Here is a 20,865-nt window from a genome sequence, read left to right as displayed (position 1 = left end):
CATACAAAACATAGGCATCAACCCTTTTTTTCTTTTTAAAGAAATTCGGAGGCAGTCTCCTAGCTGAGTTACAGCACACATGTGGCCAAAAGACCACAGAGATAACAAATGGGAGTGTTCCTCTTGACATTACCCATTCAAAAGATTTATGTTGAAATGTTGATTGTAATTTTTCCGTCACATTAATCACAAAATAAATAGATGGAGTTTATTTTATAAATGTAGTGTATAAGAGGAAACCCCATTCTTATACTGTATGTGTTTGTTTTGCAGACACTAACACTACCCTCAGCGAACAGCAATACTACAAGTTGTGATAAAGTACAGCAGTGGGAGTAGCATCGAAGCCAAAGTTCAACACGGATGAGAACCAGCTTCTGGAACTTCATAATATCCTGACCTCTTTTTTCACAGCAAACCTGCTTGTGTCAATCACTTCTTCCACTGGGCAAATAATATTCTAGCTATGTTCTCGACAAATTGCTTTTCACTTCCTTTTTGCTATGAAAGATTTAAGCTTTTATGAATAGACTTCAATCCTTTTTTCTATGAAAAGTTAATAGCTTACCCTTCAATAATCCTTTTAGAAGGTGAATACAACTGCTCATCTGGCAGTAATTTGAGAATTTATCTGTATGAACAGCTTTTTATTTGGCTCCATTTGTGGTGCGGCTGTTGATCATACATTGGCACAGGGCTCTGCTGGTTGTTGACATAAAGTATACTGTTAAAGCCCAGCTTTCCAGCTCGGTTAGCTATGTTGTGTGGATTGAGTTTGAGGGTATGGGTCCAAATATCTCTCTATGCTTTCATGATTACTGAGTCAAAAATGCTTTAAGTCATGTTTCCGAGGTAATCTTATTTTGTGTGCTCTAATAAATGCGTTAAGAGTACAACATTAACATTTTGCCCTCAAATTGACCATTTTGGCAGAAGTTGTGATTATCTGCTGGTTGAAGAGAGGTTACATTCAACAGTCTAAGTTGATTGCAATGATTTGTAAAAAAAAAAAATAAATAAATTAAAAAAATAATAATAATAATGCAACACTGATTGGAATAAACCAGCTTTAAAAATCTGGCTGCAGTCAACACTTGATATCAATCTTGCATGGCACTGTTTGAAGTGAGGAAACAGTGCAGGCACTTTGGTTGATTAGAAGTAATGCTTAAATCTGCTCCCTTAGTTCTTATTGCAATGGAAAATCACATGCATTGAGAACAAAATGTCTCTGAGAGTAATGACTGTCGGAAGTTTCCTTTTATCCTTGTGTTCGTACATAAGGATCCCGAACACGACTTGCTGTATTTCAAAACATAGCCACCAAAGACTGCAGAAGTCACAGTGCTTCCTTCTCTCTCACTCCTTGACTCTATCCCTGGCCACACTTCTTACTCCCCCATTAACCCGAGGCCTTTTTTTCAGACAAGACCGCTATCATGCCGCTGTGCAACCCCCAGTTATATGCACTTCCAAAAGAAGGCCTTCGCTACGCTGTAACCCAGCACGACAAGAGAGAAAATGGAATGTAAGAAAGTACCAGATCCAAGAGGCTTCCTTTTTTCATTCTTTTTGACCTTATATGTTTCGTAAGTCTCTTATGTCTTATTTACACAAGCTCTAGAGTTGAATAAGTTGATGGAAAATTTGAAGATTCTTGATCACTGTGGGGCAAAAATAAAAAGATTCACTGATAAGTTCTTTCTTATGAACTCGTCAGTGGGAGATCAAAAGTGGCATGAAGGCAAAGTAATAAAAAGTAATAAAAACTGTGACACTTTAGATCAATATATATTCAAAGAAGCTACGGATATTGCAATGATGGCCATTATCACAATGGAATAGATAAGGGCATATCATAATCCTGTTACATACTGTATGTTTAGCCCTTACAACATATTATATTAGTCGTCAGATGCTGCTAGTCCTCGTATCAAACAAACTAAACATAAAGTTTTCTTTTAGAAAATCAAAATTTTTCTTCAGTTCATTGTGGTGAATGAGAGAATATTAGCCTTAGATACAAAGAATAACCCAAACTGATACAACCAGACCACAGGTATCTGTCTTGATCAACATCCCCCTTTAAATCTTCATCCACAGTAAGGTGCGGCATCATGCGATTCCTACATAGTTCAAATATCTCCTACTGGCTAATGAGTCTGTATATCAAGATGCTTGAGATGCCTTGAGAGTTTGCATTCCAATGTCAGCCTCCGGTTAATGAAGGTAACGTTAGATAGATATAAAAGGTCAGTCCTGCGGGCGTCACACTCAGATCGGCCTCCTGATCCACCTGCTCTCTTCATCCTTCGCTTAAGGCTTACAGGGATGGGATAAGCCAAGTAAAGGACTGGGTTTGGTTTAGATGTGCTCTGATCAAGGCTGTCAGAATCAGTTTTAATATCAGAATGAAAGGCTCCCCGTAAGTCTTTGTCCAATCAAATTCATCTCCGTGAAAGGGCACTAACTAAATCTTTCTCAGACCATAGTGGAAAACCTCACACTGAATATGTCTGCCACATGTGCGACTTTGATTTTTTAACGTTTGAAGTATAACAAACAACTACGAGCCACATACATCGGAAAACAATAATCCAATAATGCAAGTGTTTATTTTCCATTGCGCTAATTATGTACTACTTGAGTTAATTTTTATATTATCAGATAATTATCTAAGACTGTAATACTCCACTCACACTCCTGCCTTATTACAGGTTCGGATAAAGGGATCACAGCTTTACAGTTGTACATTCAAAACCGTCAAAACCATCAGCTTCAGTCTTTACTCCTGCTTATCTGTGAGTCCCATCCTACAGCAATTCAAATGCTATCTAATAATAGATCTGCTAATTAAAGCAATTTATGCATGTTTTGGGCTCTTCAGCGAGAGATGCTCTGGTGGGAAAACAGTTCTTTATGCTGCAGTCTTCACACAGGGGGCTTTGAACCCTGTCAGTAATGACGGGGAGAGATGGGAGACGAATAAAGGAGAAAGATGAGAAGGATTGAGGAAATGGCAGAGGGATAATCTGTACCACTGATGTGTTCTCTCACAATACTGAGCCATTATCTCATTAGATAATCTGGGGTTTAATAGTTGCAGCCACCCTAATTGATGATATGTGTGAGAATACATCTATTTTCTGGGTGTCTAAGAGTGAAAGTGAAAAAACTGCATAAGACCTAACAAAAAGCATATTGATACTATTGATTATTAGCTGCCTGACTGGAGAGGAGATGACTCACATAGACGTATCCTTGAGAAGCATCTCTGAGGTCATATCATCACAGTGACCTTTAAAGCTACCCTTTCAAAATAGTGATGCTCCCACTTACTCTCAAATAATAATCCTTGAGGAATACAGCTTCACTCTAAAAGCACTGCAACCACTGCAGCACTTCAATCATTGCTAGCACAGATGGACAAGTTGCAGGGTCACATAGGTACAATAGTATTGTTTCAGACACACATATTATCTAAGAAAAACAATTAGCCTGTCTCAGCCCATCTTCATTATCAGAGGATGAAACAACTTCGATTCGCATATTAACCATAACATTCACATGTGGGGTATCTTTGTAATTACTTATGAAATCTCTTGAGTATGGAGAGCAGATTTATTTACAGAAGTAATTATCCAAAATGCCTCAGCACAAAGCCATGGACACAGCTGGACACTGACCTCAGAACAGGAAACTCAGGCCAAAGAAGTACAAACAGCCCGGGGAAAAACCACAAACCCACGGGAATGTCTGAGCTTAGAAGCTCATCTATCCAAATGAGCACGGTTAGTAGTTCACTACTTAGGATCTCTTGACAGTTTTTTTGGAAGAAACTGAGAGCACCACCTCGGGCGTGACAAGCACAAGATGTTAAAAAGAAGAAATAAATCAACTTCACATCACAAATAATTTAACTCTGTGTGGTGTAGTCTGCAGCCTTAATCTAGTTTTTCACAATGGTATGATGTGATCTGTAAGTTAGTAGACAAAACCACATTTTTATAGGTCTAATTAACACAGACTTAAATGACAGAATAATTTGGTTAGTACAAATTTTGTCTGGTTAATTTAACACATTACTGAGGTCGCAGTGGTCATGAAACTACATGACTAATAGTTTAAGTTTATGCTTAGCGTCATGCCATTATACTTGTTTAATAAAATCAAGCTGTATATTGTATTTATTATATTATGTGTTTGGGGTCATGCTTGAGTTCTGTAACAGTCAATCAAGACATTACTGTGCTTTATAAGAGCGTGTCAACCTAAACAATTTGAAATACTGACTGAGTAAATTATATATGCTGTGGTTCTTTTTAGAGATGAGCAGAAAAGGTTGAGGGAAGTAGTAGGGGTGTAGGAGGATCCTTAAGGCGAGGAACCCACTAACTTTACAGGAGAGGCAGATAGTTATCGATCCTTCTCAAAATGAGTTGTGTGTGTACGTGTGTGCGGGTGTGTGAACGTACGTGTTTGCCTTTGTGAAGGTGTGATAACCTGTGAACTCCAAGCCCACAGGCACTTGTTAAAGCTCTCAGTAGCTTCCCTTCCCCAGGGTTTGCAACCATGCTCGGGCTCACAGCACCACAGGAAAACAGTGAGTAAACAAGGGATGCAATCATGAACCATAGCTTTCAGCACAAAATTCGAAAACACACATTAACACGAGCTTTCGCTAACACCATTACTTATGCATTTATGCACATTCAGTCACAAACAAACAATACCAGCGACATCTGCAGGGGTTTGAGAGACAAGAGAGATACAGTCTCAGTTATTCTGCCTCAACAGTTGTTGAGTTCTTATGAGCATTTTTCAGGTAATAATGATCTCAAAAACAATAATGTCAAACAATGTTCATTTTTCATGACTCATTTCAACATGGACCTAAGATATAAGGTGTTCATCCATTTCAAAATATGGATAGATAGATCCAACCATAAACCTCAAATCAGGTTTGATGGAACCCAAGGACGGATGAAAAATATAAACTGCTTAAAAACCTTGATGTCATTTAAAGCTGACCAGAGTTGCTGCCACCCAGAGTTGCTGCAAGCAGTAAAAAAGGAAAGAACATATTCTAAATTAGCAAGCAACCATCGCACCATTCTTTAAAAAAGAGTAGTCTCAGCAGATTCTCAGTCAGCATGAATGAAGCAGAGAGGGGCTACACTGTGAATACATTTCAATTAGTCTATTTCTTATTCCTACCCTACGTTTGAGTGTTTTCCAGCAAATTAACAACATTTACTGGAGAGGCTCTCCTACCAAACTGGTCTACAGTAAAGCTTATTAGTTGGATTATATCTAAGAAAGAACAGAAGGAACCTGACAATTTCATCCAACAAAGGAAGCCTCATCAGCGTACACAGATGTCTTATCAGCCCCATCATCCATAGCGAAGAAGTCCTCATTAGTAGCGAGACTCAGCTCATCACTGTCACCATCACAAAGACTATAGGTAGTCTTGTTAGCTTAGGGGACAACACAGCAGGCCAGCTTCCCCCAATCAAGCCGTCATTACTTAAGGTCCAGCATTCTGTAACAAGTGACGTTCAGTATTTTGGTTAACAACAGTCAACCTCTTGCAGCCATGAGTGTCAGTCCCCATAGCAGCATGATCCAGTACATGTGAACTCTGACCTGTGTACTACTAACTCCAGCAGGCCAGCCAGATGTCTCAGTTAAAAGGCTCCCTATGGGGTTACTGCAAACACCAGTGATGGAATTAGGCTGTGTTCTGCTAGTCACTGAGTCCCTCTTGTATTTATTTTTCTACTGATAACACATGGATGCGAGGGTTTATAAAGGTTAAATAAGCCTCAGAGGACCTTGGCCACTTATTGCTAAAGTACTTAGACTAGTTATTAGCTTAGCTAGTACAGTTATGAAGATATTAACAAAATCCTGTACTGTTTTAAAGCGCAGTTGTGAGACAACCATCATAAGAAAGAATAACATGACAGGCCGATCTTTTAGTTTCCCACCGTTCCTTTTTTGGACAGTGTTTGCAGACAATCAAACAAAACAGGTAGAATGGCGAGCCAGGTCGCAGCATCACTCTGGGGAAGCATAATTAAGATCTGTGGGATGAAAAGGACGATGCCATTTCGACACGAGCATATGCTTTTAATGGCCATCATTTAAATTATTATGTATCATCCAATTACCGTTGACAGATTTATAATGCTGAACTCTACCTTCCCCTTAGTTCCGAGTATAATGAAGTCACTTTACAGCACAGCTTTAAGAGCTCGACGTTTTAATGATCGACCATTTTAGCTTTTATACAACAGTCAAGATACCATACAAGAGAATGAGAGAATGAGTTGGTATACATCAAACACACAAAAGGGTGGAAAAAACATGTAGCCATTCTGAGTCATTCTGCATCATTTTCAAGAATGGGCATGTAAACCTGGCAGCTATCCCAGCCATAATGTCTAAAAATGTTTGTGATCTATAGTGGGATAAGGATGGCTCACACACATATACTCACAGATTCACAGAGGGCCATTGCTATGTACATTTACTGTAAACCATATCACCTCTCCCAACTCACATATTATGGCTATAAACTGCAGTGCTAGGCCAGTCAGTGAGCATTTGTCAAAAGTCTGGTCCACTGCACTGGTCCCTCGGCCAATAAAGAAAGGAGTGCCTGGTGTTCAGTGGTCAAGACAAGCACTGAATACTCTTAGTATCTGGGCTTCCAGTAAGGGGTTAGTTTCATCTCAGAGCTCTTTGTGTGAATGACATAATTGTTAGGAGTAATTAAAAGGCTTTATTGAACTTTGAGGTCTATGGTGCCAGTCTGCCGCTTGCAGTTTGAGACAAAATGTGATGAACAGGTGCCTATGGTGCAACTTTAACTGCTAATTAACATATTTCACAATGGTAAAGGATCACAGACTGTACTTAAAAGGCAGTAAAGCAGGACAATATTTCTAACAAAAGCACAAACCTACTTGAGTACCCTTGAAACTCCCTGAATTGCATGGTTACCAAGTTTGTCAGTTTGGAAATTTAAAGACAACAGGAAAATTGGTGTCATACGTATTTTTGTGCTCTTGATGTGGTGTATAGGCAAGACTTGGTGTGTTTCCTTTTTTAAGTTACCACTGAAGTTTAAGAAAAGACTGTTGGTTACAAGGCTGTATTATATCCACATGTTAACACTGTGCCGATTCTGCTTTGGTCAAAGAAGCTAGGAAGAACATTAGTGTTATATGAAATAAACCTTATCATAACATGTTAATTTGAAAGAATTGTGTCGCATCCAAGAATAAGGGTGCGTTAAATCCACATGTATCCTGAAGTGGGCAAAATTATTTCAGCCCTCATGCTATAGGAGAAAAAAACTTGGAAAAAAATTTTCTCGTTACTGTCAAACAAAGGAAGTCCAGTACAGAATAAAGCCATCACTCAGTGTCAGACACTTATGGAAGCTCTAGTGTTGAAAACATATTGTTCTTTTTTCACTCTGTGGCCACTGCTAATGTTACTGACGGCTGTCTTTGTCTTTCAGAGTGACGAGACTGCTGTCAGTAGGGAATTTGAGGCACTCTTGAAATAAAAAAAAACACTTGGGTTTTTCTTGTGTACCTTAGCCAAAAATGAGTGCATCGAAATTTACTTAGATTACTAGTAAGTATTATGACAAAAATATAATTTTGTATGTTTTACTTTAATACTTCAGCCTGAAGCATTTCCTTAAAATCCATACAGTAGCTTAAAATACTGCATGTTAAAAAGAATGGTGGAGGGATTTAGTCATTATTCTCTATCTGGTGCATTGTTGTACCTTGTGTTCAGCTTAATGTATTTTTTGTGGGCAATGAATGAACTCCTCCCTTATAGGTGGAGCCCTTCAAAACTCTAAAAATCATCCAGGCTCAACCAGCTTGTTCCGTAGACCAAGTGCATAGATACAAATGTTGTTATCTAATATTATCTGGCCCGAAAATACCCAGTCTTTCCAAACAATGAATCTATGTGACCATACTTGGTATCACTGTATTTTACAGTTTGCCTTTTAAGTCCTGGTGGGTGGAGGATGTCTTCTGGGGTTGCTTCAATGGCTGCACCTGCAAAGTCTGGTGCTTGGCTAGGACAAAGTGGCTAATATCTGCTGTGACAAAAGGCTAAAGAAAAAAAAAGTGTAAGCCAATTTAGTCTAGTGGAAAGTATGTTGTCAGCACTCCAACAAAAACTTTGGTGACGTGCGCCCCAACCTCCATCTGCAATATTGGTTTTATAGGAACGCTTGAGGTAGTTTTCCTGGAGCGAACCTTTGACCCCACCAACATAAAACATAGCAACTACTAGAAAATGTGTATAAGACAAATCCATTTCTCTGTCTCTGCCTAAGATTTCATCCAATAAGCATGGTGTTTGACAAAGGCCAATTTTCCAACATAAATGTCCCAGCCCTTTTGTCATACATAAATGCACATGGCCTACCTCGAGAATGGTTTTGTTGCTATTCCTCTCCATACGGCATCTTGTTTTTTATTGGTAATTTTTCACCATCATTCATAGGTTTCAGAACATTTTGCCAAAGGACCACAGTTGAAAATTAGACTGCTGATTATACAATTGTTACAATTATAAAAGTGTCGATTATTGTGCATTGGCCTTATAAATAAATGAAACGAAATGAAAATGTTGGGTTGTATTTTACAGTCACTTGACAGGAGTAACTTTCATTTTTCAAGCTTGACAATGTGAATTTAATTATCTAGTAATGAATCCACTTTAAAGAATAATAACATTGTCAGTGTATGAAGTCTTATGTCTATCCAGTGAAAATCACACATCCTCACTGGTCCGACTGGTGCAAAGGGACTGTCCAAGTGAAGTCCCTCTGTTCCTCATTTACCTGCAGCTCAAGTGATGCAGGCCCACGATACAACTAATTTGATCACATGTATAAAACCACATGCTCTCCGACATAGACCTGACTCTCCTTTTCCTTTCGGACACTTGTGGCGATTCATTTCCACTGGTGCGATGAGCGTTGCTTGTGAAAAGGCTGAGCAATTACAGATAGAGGGGTCACTTTCAGCGACCGGGCAGCCCGCAGCACGGGCCAGGGGCCGCATCCTGCTGGCTGCACCGGGAAAAAGATGACCGAAATACCTGTAGGGGTGCTATGACAGATCAAACTCAGCAAATTTGTCACGACCCTCTCTCTGTTTTCCACCACCGCCGGTTAAATTGCTCTTTTTAAGAATACACGTGCAGCACCCGAAAACATAAGAGAAAATGTTTTGGCAATAAACAACTCATACCTGAACAAATCTGTAGAAATGCCAGCAGACAGTAAACTGCCGTCAAACAGGCAGGCATCCTTCAAGAGCAGCTGGAAACGGTGTAAATCCAGTTAGAGTGCGCTTTGCGTGATGCCCCTTTCATCTAAATCGCAACTTCTACTGCAGAGCCGATGATGGGGATCGGGTCGGAGGAGAGTTCCTGAACTCCGCGGCAGTACAGATGATAACGCTCAGAACTGCTCCTCAGAGAGAGAATTCGCAGCTGGCCCGAAGTTCACATCAGTCGGAGGCATCGTGGCGGGTTAGTCGGGAAGTAATCCACTCAACGCCGCTTGGATTTTCTCCGCTCCTGTCGAGCTCCCTCACGTCCGAATGCTGATAACTTCGCGGAATTCATCGGTCATCAGGAACGCTACTAGTTCCACCTCAGAAGAAGGATAGAGAGCAGGAATCCAAAGAGTTGCACTCACTTTAATGGTTTAAACGTGTAGTCCCCCCCCTTTTTTTTTTTATCCCGGTTTGGTGGGACTGGCGCGGGCTGAATGAGGCGCCGTGCGTCTCTGCGCTCAGCGCTGCTTTGGTTTCCCTCCCCAGTCAGAGGCTTTTCTGCTGTGCAGAGGAGATTCCAGCGAGTCAGGCACCATTTAACCGCACAAGGGGCACGCTCACAGCGCGAGGCTCTGCCAGGGTTTGCTTTTAAGCTCGTCCCTGATGAAAAAGACTCAGGTCTAATAAATGCTAGAAACACGCCAAAAGGTTGGCAAAGTACTGCATGTGGGTCTTAGAGGTTTAATGACTAATGGATTAAATATTGCAGACAATGTGTCACAACACCCAGTCCCACTAATGTAAGTCGAGCCGTTTCTAGTTTACAGAATGGCAGGGGCTTGCAGTGGACTATGAATCCAACTGGGTGCGCCAATTTAACACTTTGTTTTAGGCGTCCGTCTTTATCCAATATGTCATTAAGAGCGTTACACAGAATGAAATGCAGACCCACCCCCCAACCAAAAATGTACTTAATAATTTAAAGTGTGTCTACTGTTGAAAGTGAATATATGACCTTGACAAGTGGTTCATACAATTTTTTGATCCTCCTACCAAGACAGAGGAACTTGCACTTCTGTTGTTTCCTTATTACAACCTAAAGGGACCAGTGCAGGCAGCACATATAGGAAAGTGTACTGTGTTCTTAATGAGCCAGTACCATGGGCCTTTATCCACACAGGACCCTCTCAACATACCACTGGGGAATTGGATGACATTTTAAGTATAGTAGAAATGATTTACCTAACATATGATATCTTGATATCAAATATGTTAGAGTATTAATCACATACCCTCAGTGAAATTCAACTTTAATTTAATACAGTTTGAATTGAGAAAGATGAATCCATTTTAAAGTTAATAGTAAATAGTTGTATCACTGACCGAACCTCAGAAATGTCTTTTGTCGTCTGAGGAGGTCAGCACTCCCTCTGCTGGCTGCAGGCCTGCAGCACAGTCTGGTGGAAAGGCAACTGTACTAGGAAAAGTTAATCGTGTAATTAAAGGCTGTGTTTTTCATTTTGTATTGCCTCCACTACTGGATTTCTCCTTGGCAATTTGATCTGTTCATGATATCCCCCGTGTCTTCAGTAGCATAGCCACAGCTGTGTCAAATTCTTGAGGGTTTTTGATTTCAAATACATTACTGATATATACTTTTAAAAGTCTGTTTGCACCCTATTTCTGCCAAATACACAAAACTCCAAAGATCTCCGAAGCAGGCAAGTTGCATGACACAACAAAGGTGAAAAGTTTAGTATATGCATAATTTCTACCATAAAAAGCATACTCTTGAAAATTCCTCGGCATGTCCAACCAAAATTAGCAACAGAAGAAAAGAGACAATAGTTGTGTATTTAAAACAAAGTCAAATTATCTGCCTCACTCACACGCACAGAAAAAAATAGTGATGCTTCTGGTCTTTTAAGTTACATTTAGACTGAACAGTTTACTTACTCCTGCCTCCCTGCCCTCTCGCCTCAAATCCTTTAATTGGCCATTGTGGACCACTGGTGGCTCTGCTGAATGCAGTCAGCTCTCTAAGCAGAGCCCTCACAGTTTGTAAACAACCAGTAAAGTATGGGAAATTACAGTCTTATCCCAAGGACATTACGGCTTTTATAAAATACGCATTCCATTTTTTCCATTCAAGAACACCTTCCCCTCAGCGCTCTTCTCCTTCTTGCATTTTCTCCTTTTTCTCCAGTTCCTATAACCTATTCATCATGTTTGCATTAACACAATGGCACTGAAATATATGTACAGTTGTGCCATGGTTCTTGCCATTTCAGCTATTATTCAGCCTTTGCTGCACATTGCTATTGTGTTTATTTTTCCCTACGGAGTCTCTGTTTGTTCACATTTTTCCGTGCCTTCAAAATAAATATCATCCCCATTATATGACTCTCCGGCAGCCCAGTTGGCTGAGATCGAGTGACTGCAATAGCACAATAGTACTTTAGTGGACAATACGGTCCTGGTCATGTAATAACTGCATAATTAGCCTTAAGTCATATAATTAATGGGAATAAGCTGGCTACCATCACAGTCGCCAAATCACAAATAACAAGTGGAGACAGGGTTCACCAGTGGAGCTCTCGCTTTATGCACATGTGGCTTCAACATAACAACATGTGCAGTGCACACAACTAAATGCAGGGTTTGTGAATTCTATCATATTTCACATTTGATCACAATCCAAAGCATCTCCAACATCAATATTTCCAGGAACAGATGGCGAAAAATGGACACAAAGACACGCACGTCTTCATGGCAACACAACGCATAAAATGGCAAGGATTTCAAGGAGACGGTGCCAAGCACTGAGAACTATTTTTATTTATTTATTTCACTCCGAAGTAGTTTTCCAACTGGTCCTGAGCCAGGGGAGAAAAAATATCTCCAAAAAGCACAAAGCCAAATCCAAAAAAAATATTTATGAAGGAATAAATAATTTGGAATCTCCAGAGAGCAACAAACTTGGCTTCGGCTACTCCTCTATTAGTCACAGGTTTCAAATCATCCTCGCTGAAATGATCTGTTTATACCTGGTATCAGAATATCAGGCAAGTGGTCTGTATGAACTGTGTCAATGTTTTAATGGATAGGTGTGTATGTAACACATCAGGGCCATTAGTGGCTTCTCTCCCTACATTATTTCTTCCATTCTAGCTTTTATTTTCCCTGCTGATTCTCCACTCTCCCCATTTTCCTATTACTTATGACAGCTCATTGGGTCTATCATTTCCCCCCACTTGTTAATATCTTTGCCTATTTGTCAGCACCTCTCACTCCACATCACTACAGTTGCTCAGGGTCATATGAAGTGTTGAAGCAAAATGAGAGTCAGCCTTCACATTCACATCCACCCACAACACAGTGGAAAAAGCTGATGCAATATCCATGCCTCTGCTCTTCTCAATATCCCTCTAAATTGGCAAACTGGCAGCCACCCAGACAGTCTTATTAGCTGTTAAGACTTGGACATCCTTTCAACTTCTCACAATCTCCCTGTCAGTTTTTTTGTGTTTGTTTGTTTGTTTGTTTGTTTTTTTCCCTGCGGGGCCACAAAGACTTTACAAACAAAAAAAAAATTAAGGCTCCTTATCTCGAGAGAGGAAACAGCCAGATCAAGAATTAAACTTTCAAACATTAGGGTCACATAAACTACGTCAGATGGAAGCCAATTTAGATTCCATAAAGGCAAAGGAAAAAAACATCTTTATGGTGCCCATTAAAGATAAAAGGTCAAGAATACAATTATTTTAGCATCTAATTTTTTTCTTTGTGTTTACTTGAATGTGCTCCAGGTGTCAGAAAGACTGTTCAACATATAAGTTGGGTTTTGCAATCTTCCAACCATAAAGGCTATGGGAAGAGAAGAGCTATTAAACGTTTAGCTTTGTTGTACCTCAGTGCATCTCAAGTCAGAGCCCTTAACATAAAATATCAAAGCAAAGGGAGAGAGCATTTAAGTGTGTTGGCTTTGGACACAGCATTTGAGGTCTGCAGCTGCTGAACTGGCATTAAGTGGTATTAGAGTCTTTGTAAGGAAAAGGAAATACAGTCCTCTTCCAGGGAATTTGATTCAACATTTTATCTTTAAAAGGACAAATACAGAATCAGCACAACCTAGAGCACCATTTTACTGACTGCTGACTTTGTCGAGGCTTGCTTTAGAGATTTCTTGAAAACCTTTTTACGAGATTAAACCCAGACAAAACTAGACAGCTTAGAAACAGAGCAAATAAATTTGATAAAATAGATCTTTCATTTTGACTAATGACCAAATTTGAAAATAACAAGAGACCAAACAGCATAATCTATTCTCAGTAACATGCAAGTATACTCTTTGACTTGAAGGTGCGAGAGTAAAGTACACTGTTGTTACATACTGCAGTACTATACTAAACACGAATGCTTCCGATCGACCAGATTTGCACGGACCACATTTAGCGAATGACTTTACCTTTGTACCCAAGGCTGTTGTCTTGTTCAGATGCAGGCTCAGATGCAGGTGTTTGGGTGATGACCTCGCGGTTCTCTCTGTGCTTATCTGTATCTGGTCGTATGGGAACAACAACAGCAATTTTACAGAACTGCTTAGCTTACCCAAGAATACCTGCAACATGGAGGTATTCTTTTACTGGCCTAAGGTTTACTATCAACAGGAAACTCTATCAAACAGTAAATCTCACTAATGAACGACTGTTACACAAAAGGAACACAAGGGTATTTGATAAGCAGGAAATGCAGACAAATAATAGGGAATTGGCTTGTGGGGTCCTATACTATCACATGCAGCTAATTGGATTGGCAGATTTATAACTTCATCAATAATTTACAGTATCTATTCAAAACCAGTAAGACAAAAGAAGAAAAGTTTTTTTTTTTCATTTACACATTCATTTCGGCAACTGTATTCAGTATCATCAGTGGAACAGTAATCAGACTAATAAATGCACCCATGTCCCGCAAACCCATACTTTTATTTCACGTTACATGTGTGAAATAGAGATGCTGAAAAGCGCTGCAGAATGACTGCGGTCATAATGACATACTGTGACTAGTTACATAAGTTGCCTGGAGACATTCTTTTATGCTGCAGTGTATTATTACCCTTTGTGTCAACAAAGCAGTTTTGTGAACTTTTTTTGGCATTAAAAAAAAATGACTTAACTCAGTTCGATTCGGATAATGACTCATCAAGTTGAAGTTTGTTTGTGATTGTTTTATAAATAGATTAACCTAAAGAGATATTTCCCTTGCCTGCAGATTAATAAATATTGCTCCGGAAGCCCATTTCAAGAGCATTTCAGCGCTATGAGGTCTACTTAAATTTCATCCTGAAATCACAGAAAGGTAAAGTGTATGAATGCCTTAATGTCCTGCTCACAAGAGGAATATGATCTCTTCTGTGTAGGCAGAAACTAAATCTAATGCAACGCATTGCTGAAACTACAGATTGCTGAAGGAAATTCAGCTGAGCAACCGATAAACTTTATTACACAATTTAGGGTTAGGTAAATTGTTATTTATTTTTTACATTATTGACAAAGTCTGAAATATTATCTCCGCTATTCATAAATTAAACAACAACATTACACAACAGCCACACTAAAGTGCACACAAAGAATCACCACTTTCCAGTAATTTACTCTTGTTTTAGACAATGGCTGGCCGTTTGGCTGTGATGAGGTTTATTGCTATGGAGATTGTTACACTGTACCACTAGAGGGTGCCACCACTTCATCATGTCACTGGAATTTAAGCCAAAGAAGCAGCAACAAAACATTAAATGTTTTTGCTATTGTCATGTTAGAGCACAGTTTTTAAAAGTGTGTTTAAATTTAAAGGCCATATACACCAATGAAATAATAGTTGTACTGATTATCAATACATCTAGTGGAATGGGTGATTATTAAACATAATATGATATTATTGACATGTTACATAGTTGATGATCCTGTATGTTGTTAATCCGCATATTAGATGAGACATTGAACCTCTCTTGAACAACTGAAACTTATAACTCTTTGAAACATTGAAACACAAGCAGTGTTGCCCAGGAATATTTAACCCGTGTCCCTATCCTGGTTGCATTGTGTGTGCAAATTGTACCTAGGGATTAATCTGGATTCCATGTTGTATGAACATTTTAAATTACAGAGAGAAAATAAATGAACACATATTCAGAGTTCTGTGTCTTAAACTTCTCAACCACAAGAGGACAGCATTTCTGCACCTACAAGGTGCTGAAGTTCTGCTATTAAGATGGTATTGTTTAATATATTTCTCTTTCTTCACCCTTCTCCCATCCACACAAAAGATACTCACCTGATGAAATGTCCATGGCGTGGCCCTGCTGCAGCTGGTTGACAAAAAGCAGGCTGACGAGAAGGAATGTGATGGGTGATTGTATAGCCCTCATTGTCCCTACTGCCTCACAGTGCCTTAAAAAGGCCTTAATAAACCTGGAAGAGACAGACAGGTGAAATGACATATCAGGACATCCCATATACTGTAGTTGAAACATGTGAGCTGAACTTGAGACATGCTGCAAGAATAAAGAGATGATTATACACTGCGCTCCAAAGTTAGTCAGATAGCGAAACACTTAGCTTTTATTTTGGCCTCATGCTTCTATTATTTTGAAAAAAGAAATGAAAAAAAGAGGAAAATGGTGTTTCGCACTTTTCTGCGAATCAGCATTATGACGGAATCTAAACCGTCTTTTTTGTAAATGGTTTTACAGTACATGTAACTTCTAATTATTGTGTCATTTCACAGACATTCCATGGCATTATGACCATAAAAGAAACTCTGTCTACCCCGCTGGCGAGTATGTGCAACCATTTCCCTGTGTGAAATTCCACTATAAAGAAGAGAGGCAGACAGATGGACTTTCTTCTGAAACCCATCTAGCATACTGCCAAACTCTGAGTCTGTTTGTTTCAGAGGGATCCAGTCCACACAAAGCAAGGTAATGCAGATTACTATTGCTTCAGTGTTGCTTCTCCCACCATATTCCAACACACAAGTGAGCTTCTACAGTACATCTGAAACATGCTCTTTATGTGATTTGTGCAAAACTGTGCCCCTTCAAAATTCCATGTTCTCACACATAATCCAAGTCAAACAACATACAAAAATGCTCACATTTACCTGCTGCACATCCCAACCTAAGCCCCCAAGTAAATACACACCTACACATACCTATGCACACACACACACACACACACACACACACACACACACACACACACACACACACACACAACAGAACACACACCCTTGCCCTCCAGTGTGAATGGTGATGAGCGGTTGACAATGCCAGGCGAGAGAAATAAGAAGTCAGTTCTACTGATCTGCCATCTGTGGTACAAACAGCTTTGCAACTCATCCTAGCTGTCTGATGGAAAGCCAGAATCCTAGGATGTCTTGGCACCCTGAGGCCACTGACTCCACCGATGCGGCACTTTAATTGTTCTGAGTAAGGCACACCAACAGCCAACACTGTAGATATGCCAAACTTTGAGCTAAAAGTGAATACACTGTACACACCGGGATGAGAAGGGGAGGGACCCTTTTTGTTTTGGGTATTTAGGTTAAGCTACAAGATAGTGATATGTTGTTACTTTAGTAAAAACAAAAAACAAAAAAAAAAAGTTTTTTATCTGTATATGAAAGGAGGGGAATTAGTGTACATGTTAAAGTTTTGTGTTTGTTTTTTTGACATTTTCACGGAGGTTGGTTGGTTCAATCCTCGTGAAAGAGCTAAAAAAGACTTTAACTAGAGGGACACTCAGAGAGCGCAGACCTGCGCCAAGGCCAGTGTCAAACAAGACAAACCAGACTACAGAGAAAAAAATTTCGAACTCTTTGTAAATGATGCGGATCAGCCCCAAAATTGAATGGGTTCTTCTCTGGACCATTCCCCATCCCTCCACCAAGTTCGGTTCAAATCGGTTCAGTACTTTTTGTGTAATCCTGCTGACAAACAAACCAACAAACAGACATAACCTCCTTGGCAGAGGTAAATATTCTGGTCCACAGATAATCAAAAATTGAAATGGATTAGTTAGTTATCTTCAAGTTTGCTCACATTTTTTTTAAAACCTTGGAAAACAAGGCAAGATGGACTAAATATTTCGATTTTTCTTGAAGATTATAATTATATTTACAGATTATGTTTCATCAGCAATCCACTGGTATGAATTTTGCTGTAGATATGAAGGTCAGGCATCTAATTTTGTAAGGTATGTGATTTAGTATTCTTTATTTTTTGCGATACTAGTGGCAGGGTTCTAGGGATGGCAATGACGGTCTCTCAGTCAGTCCGCCACTTTGGTCAAGACCAAATATCTCAGTGGGTTCTAGATGGATTGCCATGGCATTACGTACAGATGTTTATGGTCCCTAGAGCCTGAGTCCTAGTGACTTTGGTGATCCCCCGACTTTTCCTCTAGCACCACATTGAGGTTGGCATTTTTGATTTTCAGTGAAACGTCTCAACAACTGGATTGATTGCCATAAAATGTGGTTCAGGCATCCATGGTGCGCAGAGAATTAACTCTGATGATGTTAGTATTCTTTAACTTTTCATCTAGCACCACCAGCAGGTCAAACTTTTCACTTATCCAGTGAAATACAGTATCTCAATATCTACTGGATAGAATTTTTTACAGATAATTACTTTTCCCAGATGATGTATTCTACTGAACTATGGTGATCCCCTGACTTTTCCTCTAGCACAATCATGAGGTTGACATTGAGTGACTGAGTGTCTCAACAACTGAATTGATTTCCATGAAATTTGGTACAGACATTCATGTCACCTTCAGGACTAACTCTAATAATTTTGGTGATCCCTTAACTTTTCAGTCAGCACCACCATCTTGTCAAAATTTGTCAAGTACTTAAGTTTTTGACCAAACACCTGCAAAATTAATTAGATTCCCATCAGCCTCAGCTGTACTTTATTTAATGCTAATTAGCAAATGTTAGCATGCTATGCCAACATGCTAAACTAAGATTGTAAACATGGTAAACATTATTCCAGCGAAACAGCAAGTTTGTATTGGCATTGTGAGCATGCTGACATTAGCATTTAGCTCAGAGCACGACTGTACCTCAGAAAAGCCTCACAGAGACACTAGCATAGCTGTAGACTCTTAGTCTTGTTAGACTTTATGTCACATCCCTTGGTCGTATCGTATTTGCTTCATTCTGGATCTGGTTTATATTAATTTTGTGAAATCTTGTAAGCCAATGCAGGCTTGGCATGTTTGTCTTTAAAAACAATCCTGTTGTGGTTGGTGAGTAAATGACTTGTACTAAGGACTTTACAGTGTTTGATCAATCTAGTATATATGCTGATGTTTCAAAAGCACAGAAACAATAATACTCCATAGTAATATAATCTTCAATATGAATAACCTCCATATTGAAATCTGCTGTTATAAAACTCTTCACATGGATATATTACTAACATAATGAGTGAGGAAGATTGCATTTTGTCGAGGGCTGAATAATAAATGTGGGTGGTAATTAATAACATTGTATTGTTTAGTTTCACTAACATATCTTATGGGGAATAAAGATAGGAGATTGGCAGAAAATGGGTATAGAGGGGGAAGATATAATAAATCCAAGATGTAATTTAAAAATATGCCAGTGGGAGAAAAAAATTAAGTGAGTGAAATAGAAAAAGCCCCAGAGTATATGCATAATTTGCTGATAACTCCAGTGGAGAAGTGTTACTTTCACACTAGGAAATCTCAAACCTGAAATGAAAAGAGCAATTGGAATGGTTCTAGTGAAAACAAAGAAAACCAGGGCAGGGATGCCATATGTAAAGATCAGCAGTATGTGGGGTCAACACTTATTATAGTAATCCTCTATGCTTTATTGTACTGTACGTTCAGTGAATGGAGCGTCTCCATTTAAATTTGTGTTGATCCTTCTGTCTAATTAGTATAATGAAAATAACCTGCACCGACCCAGTGAATTTCATCATACTATGTCACGTTGATACTGTCTAAATAACTGTACACACATGTACACATGCATGCACTCATACCCAACACCTGCAAAGCTGCCGTTACTGAAAGACGTGACAGTAATGTATCTGTTAGACTCATATGCACAGGCTCTAAGCTAATGGGGAGAGTCTGCAGATCAAAGGAGACAGGACTGCTGATTTCCCCTTGCTTCTTCTGTCTACTGGTGAATAATCACAGCTTACGATCTAACATACTGTCAATAAGCCAGAACAGGAACTCTCCCTATAGCACAGCAGACAGATCACATACTGCTGAAAGCACTGGAGCATGAACAGAATCAGCTTTCAGCATCTCTCCACCTCAATTTTTCTCCCTCCCAAATGCAATCTCCTGTACTCATAGACACTAAACATGTCCAATGCAATACTTCATACTAAATGTACCATGTCAAAAGGTGCAGGAAGAATAATTAAAGTTAATATATATATAAATATATATATATATACTATTTATATTATATTTACATATTTACTTTGAATGCAAATTCAAACAAAAAGCAGGCATATTTCAATGCACCTGCAGCATTTACAGGAATATAATACTAACATACTGCATATCCCCACATACTTTTATGGATTTTTATACACTTGAGGTACATAACTCATGTCACAGTACTGCAAATAAAATACTGTATTGGCTATAAACATGGTCATGCTAAAGGCCAAACAAATTTAAGTCTGTAAACACCCTTATGCACAACATAGACTCCATGTGATGGCTAATCGGAAGCTCTGTAGAACAACACCACCGGATGCTGAAGGAAAGCAGGGGGCACGACCGGGAAGTATGATTCACTGACTATTTTCTGCGCACGAACTGGAGTCTAAATCAAGGCCACAGTGGGAGGTATGTGGAGGAAGAGGCTTACACTATTGAGACAGACAGACTCAGATATTTGATGTACACACAAACCACCTGCATAAATTAGTGCCAATTGAGTAAAGACACATACATTAACATTATACAAGGCTCACTGTCTCCTCACCTAAGACTGAAGAGTTCTTATCAACACCTGGCCGTTATGGCTGACATATGGCTGTGTGTTTTGAGGAAATGGATAGGGAGATAAATACTGGCTTTCATCACTGCCAGTATAATGCATTAAGGGAGCTATCAGAGCAAGACCAAGGATATTAAAAGTATGAGAGGCAATGTCTGGAGCTCTGTCAGGGCTCATAGTGACAAGTCATCTTCGGCTGCGTTGGCATTGTGGAAGAGAAAAAGTAGCCTGAGGAGTAATAGATGATCACATGGACCAGCCGCGAAGGGTAGTGACCTTTGGCCTCAGAGGATGAATGACCCTGATATGTCAGCATCAAAACTGTGACAACAAGATATGCCTTTAGTTGCATTTGAACTTTTTATTTGCAAAAAAATTAAGATAATATATGTTTGGTGTGGTGTTTTAATAGCACTATAAACATTTCGTAAAGAATTTGAGAGTCAAGAGGAAAGGAGAAATTATTGATGAC

The 20,865-nt window shown here is 39.3% G+C and overlaps 1 protein-coding gene across 3 annotated transcripts in view; it reads right to left on the bottom strand.

Moving 5' to 3' along the window:
* LOC120802459 (roundabout homolog 1-like) overlaps window positions 1–9,775 on the bottom strand; it is an 80,720-nt gene extending 70,945 nt beyond the window's left edge. For all 3 annotated transcript variants that reach the window (XR_005709231.1, XM_040150305.1, XM_040150306.1), the window contains exon 1: window positions 9,300–9,775. Coding sequence is in view for 2 of the 3 variants with exons in the window: in XM_040150305.1 (XP_040006239.1) it covers window positions 9,300–9,357 (58 nt within the window). In the remaining variant the exon portion in view is untranslated. The remainder of the gene's footprint in view (window positions 1–9,299) is intronic.
* Window positions 9,776–20,865: the final 11,090 nt, after the last annotated feature.

Source organism: Xiphias gladius, chromosome 17, assembly GCF_016859285.1.
Source record: "Xiphias gladius isolate SHS-SW01 ecotype Sanya breed wild chromosome 17, ASM1685928v1, whole genome shotgun sequence".
NCBI classification, from domain to species: Eukaryota; Metazoa; Chordata; class Actinopteri; order Istiophoriformes; family Xiphiidae; genus Xiphias; species Xiphias gladius.
Note: the sequence above shows the minus strand (reverse complement) of the source record. Positions and strands in the feature narration are given on the sequence as shown.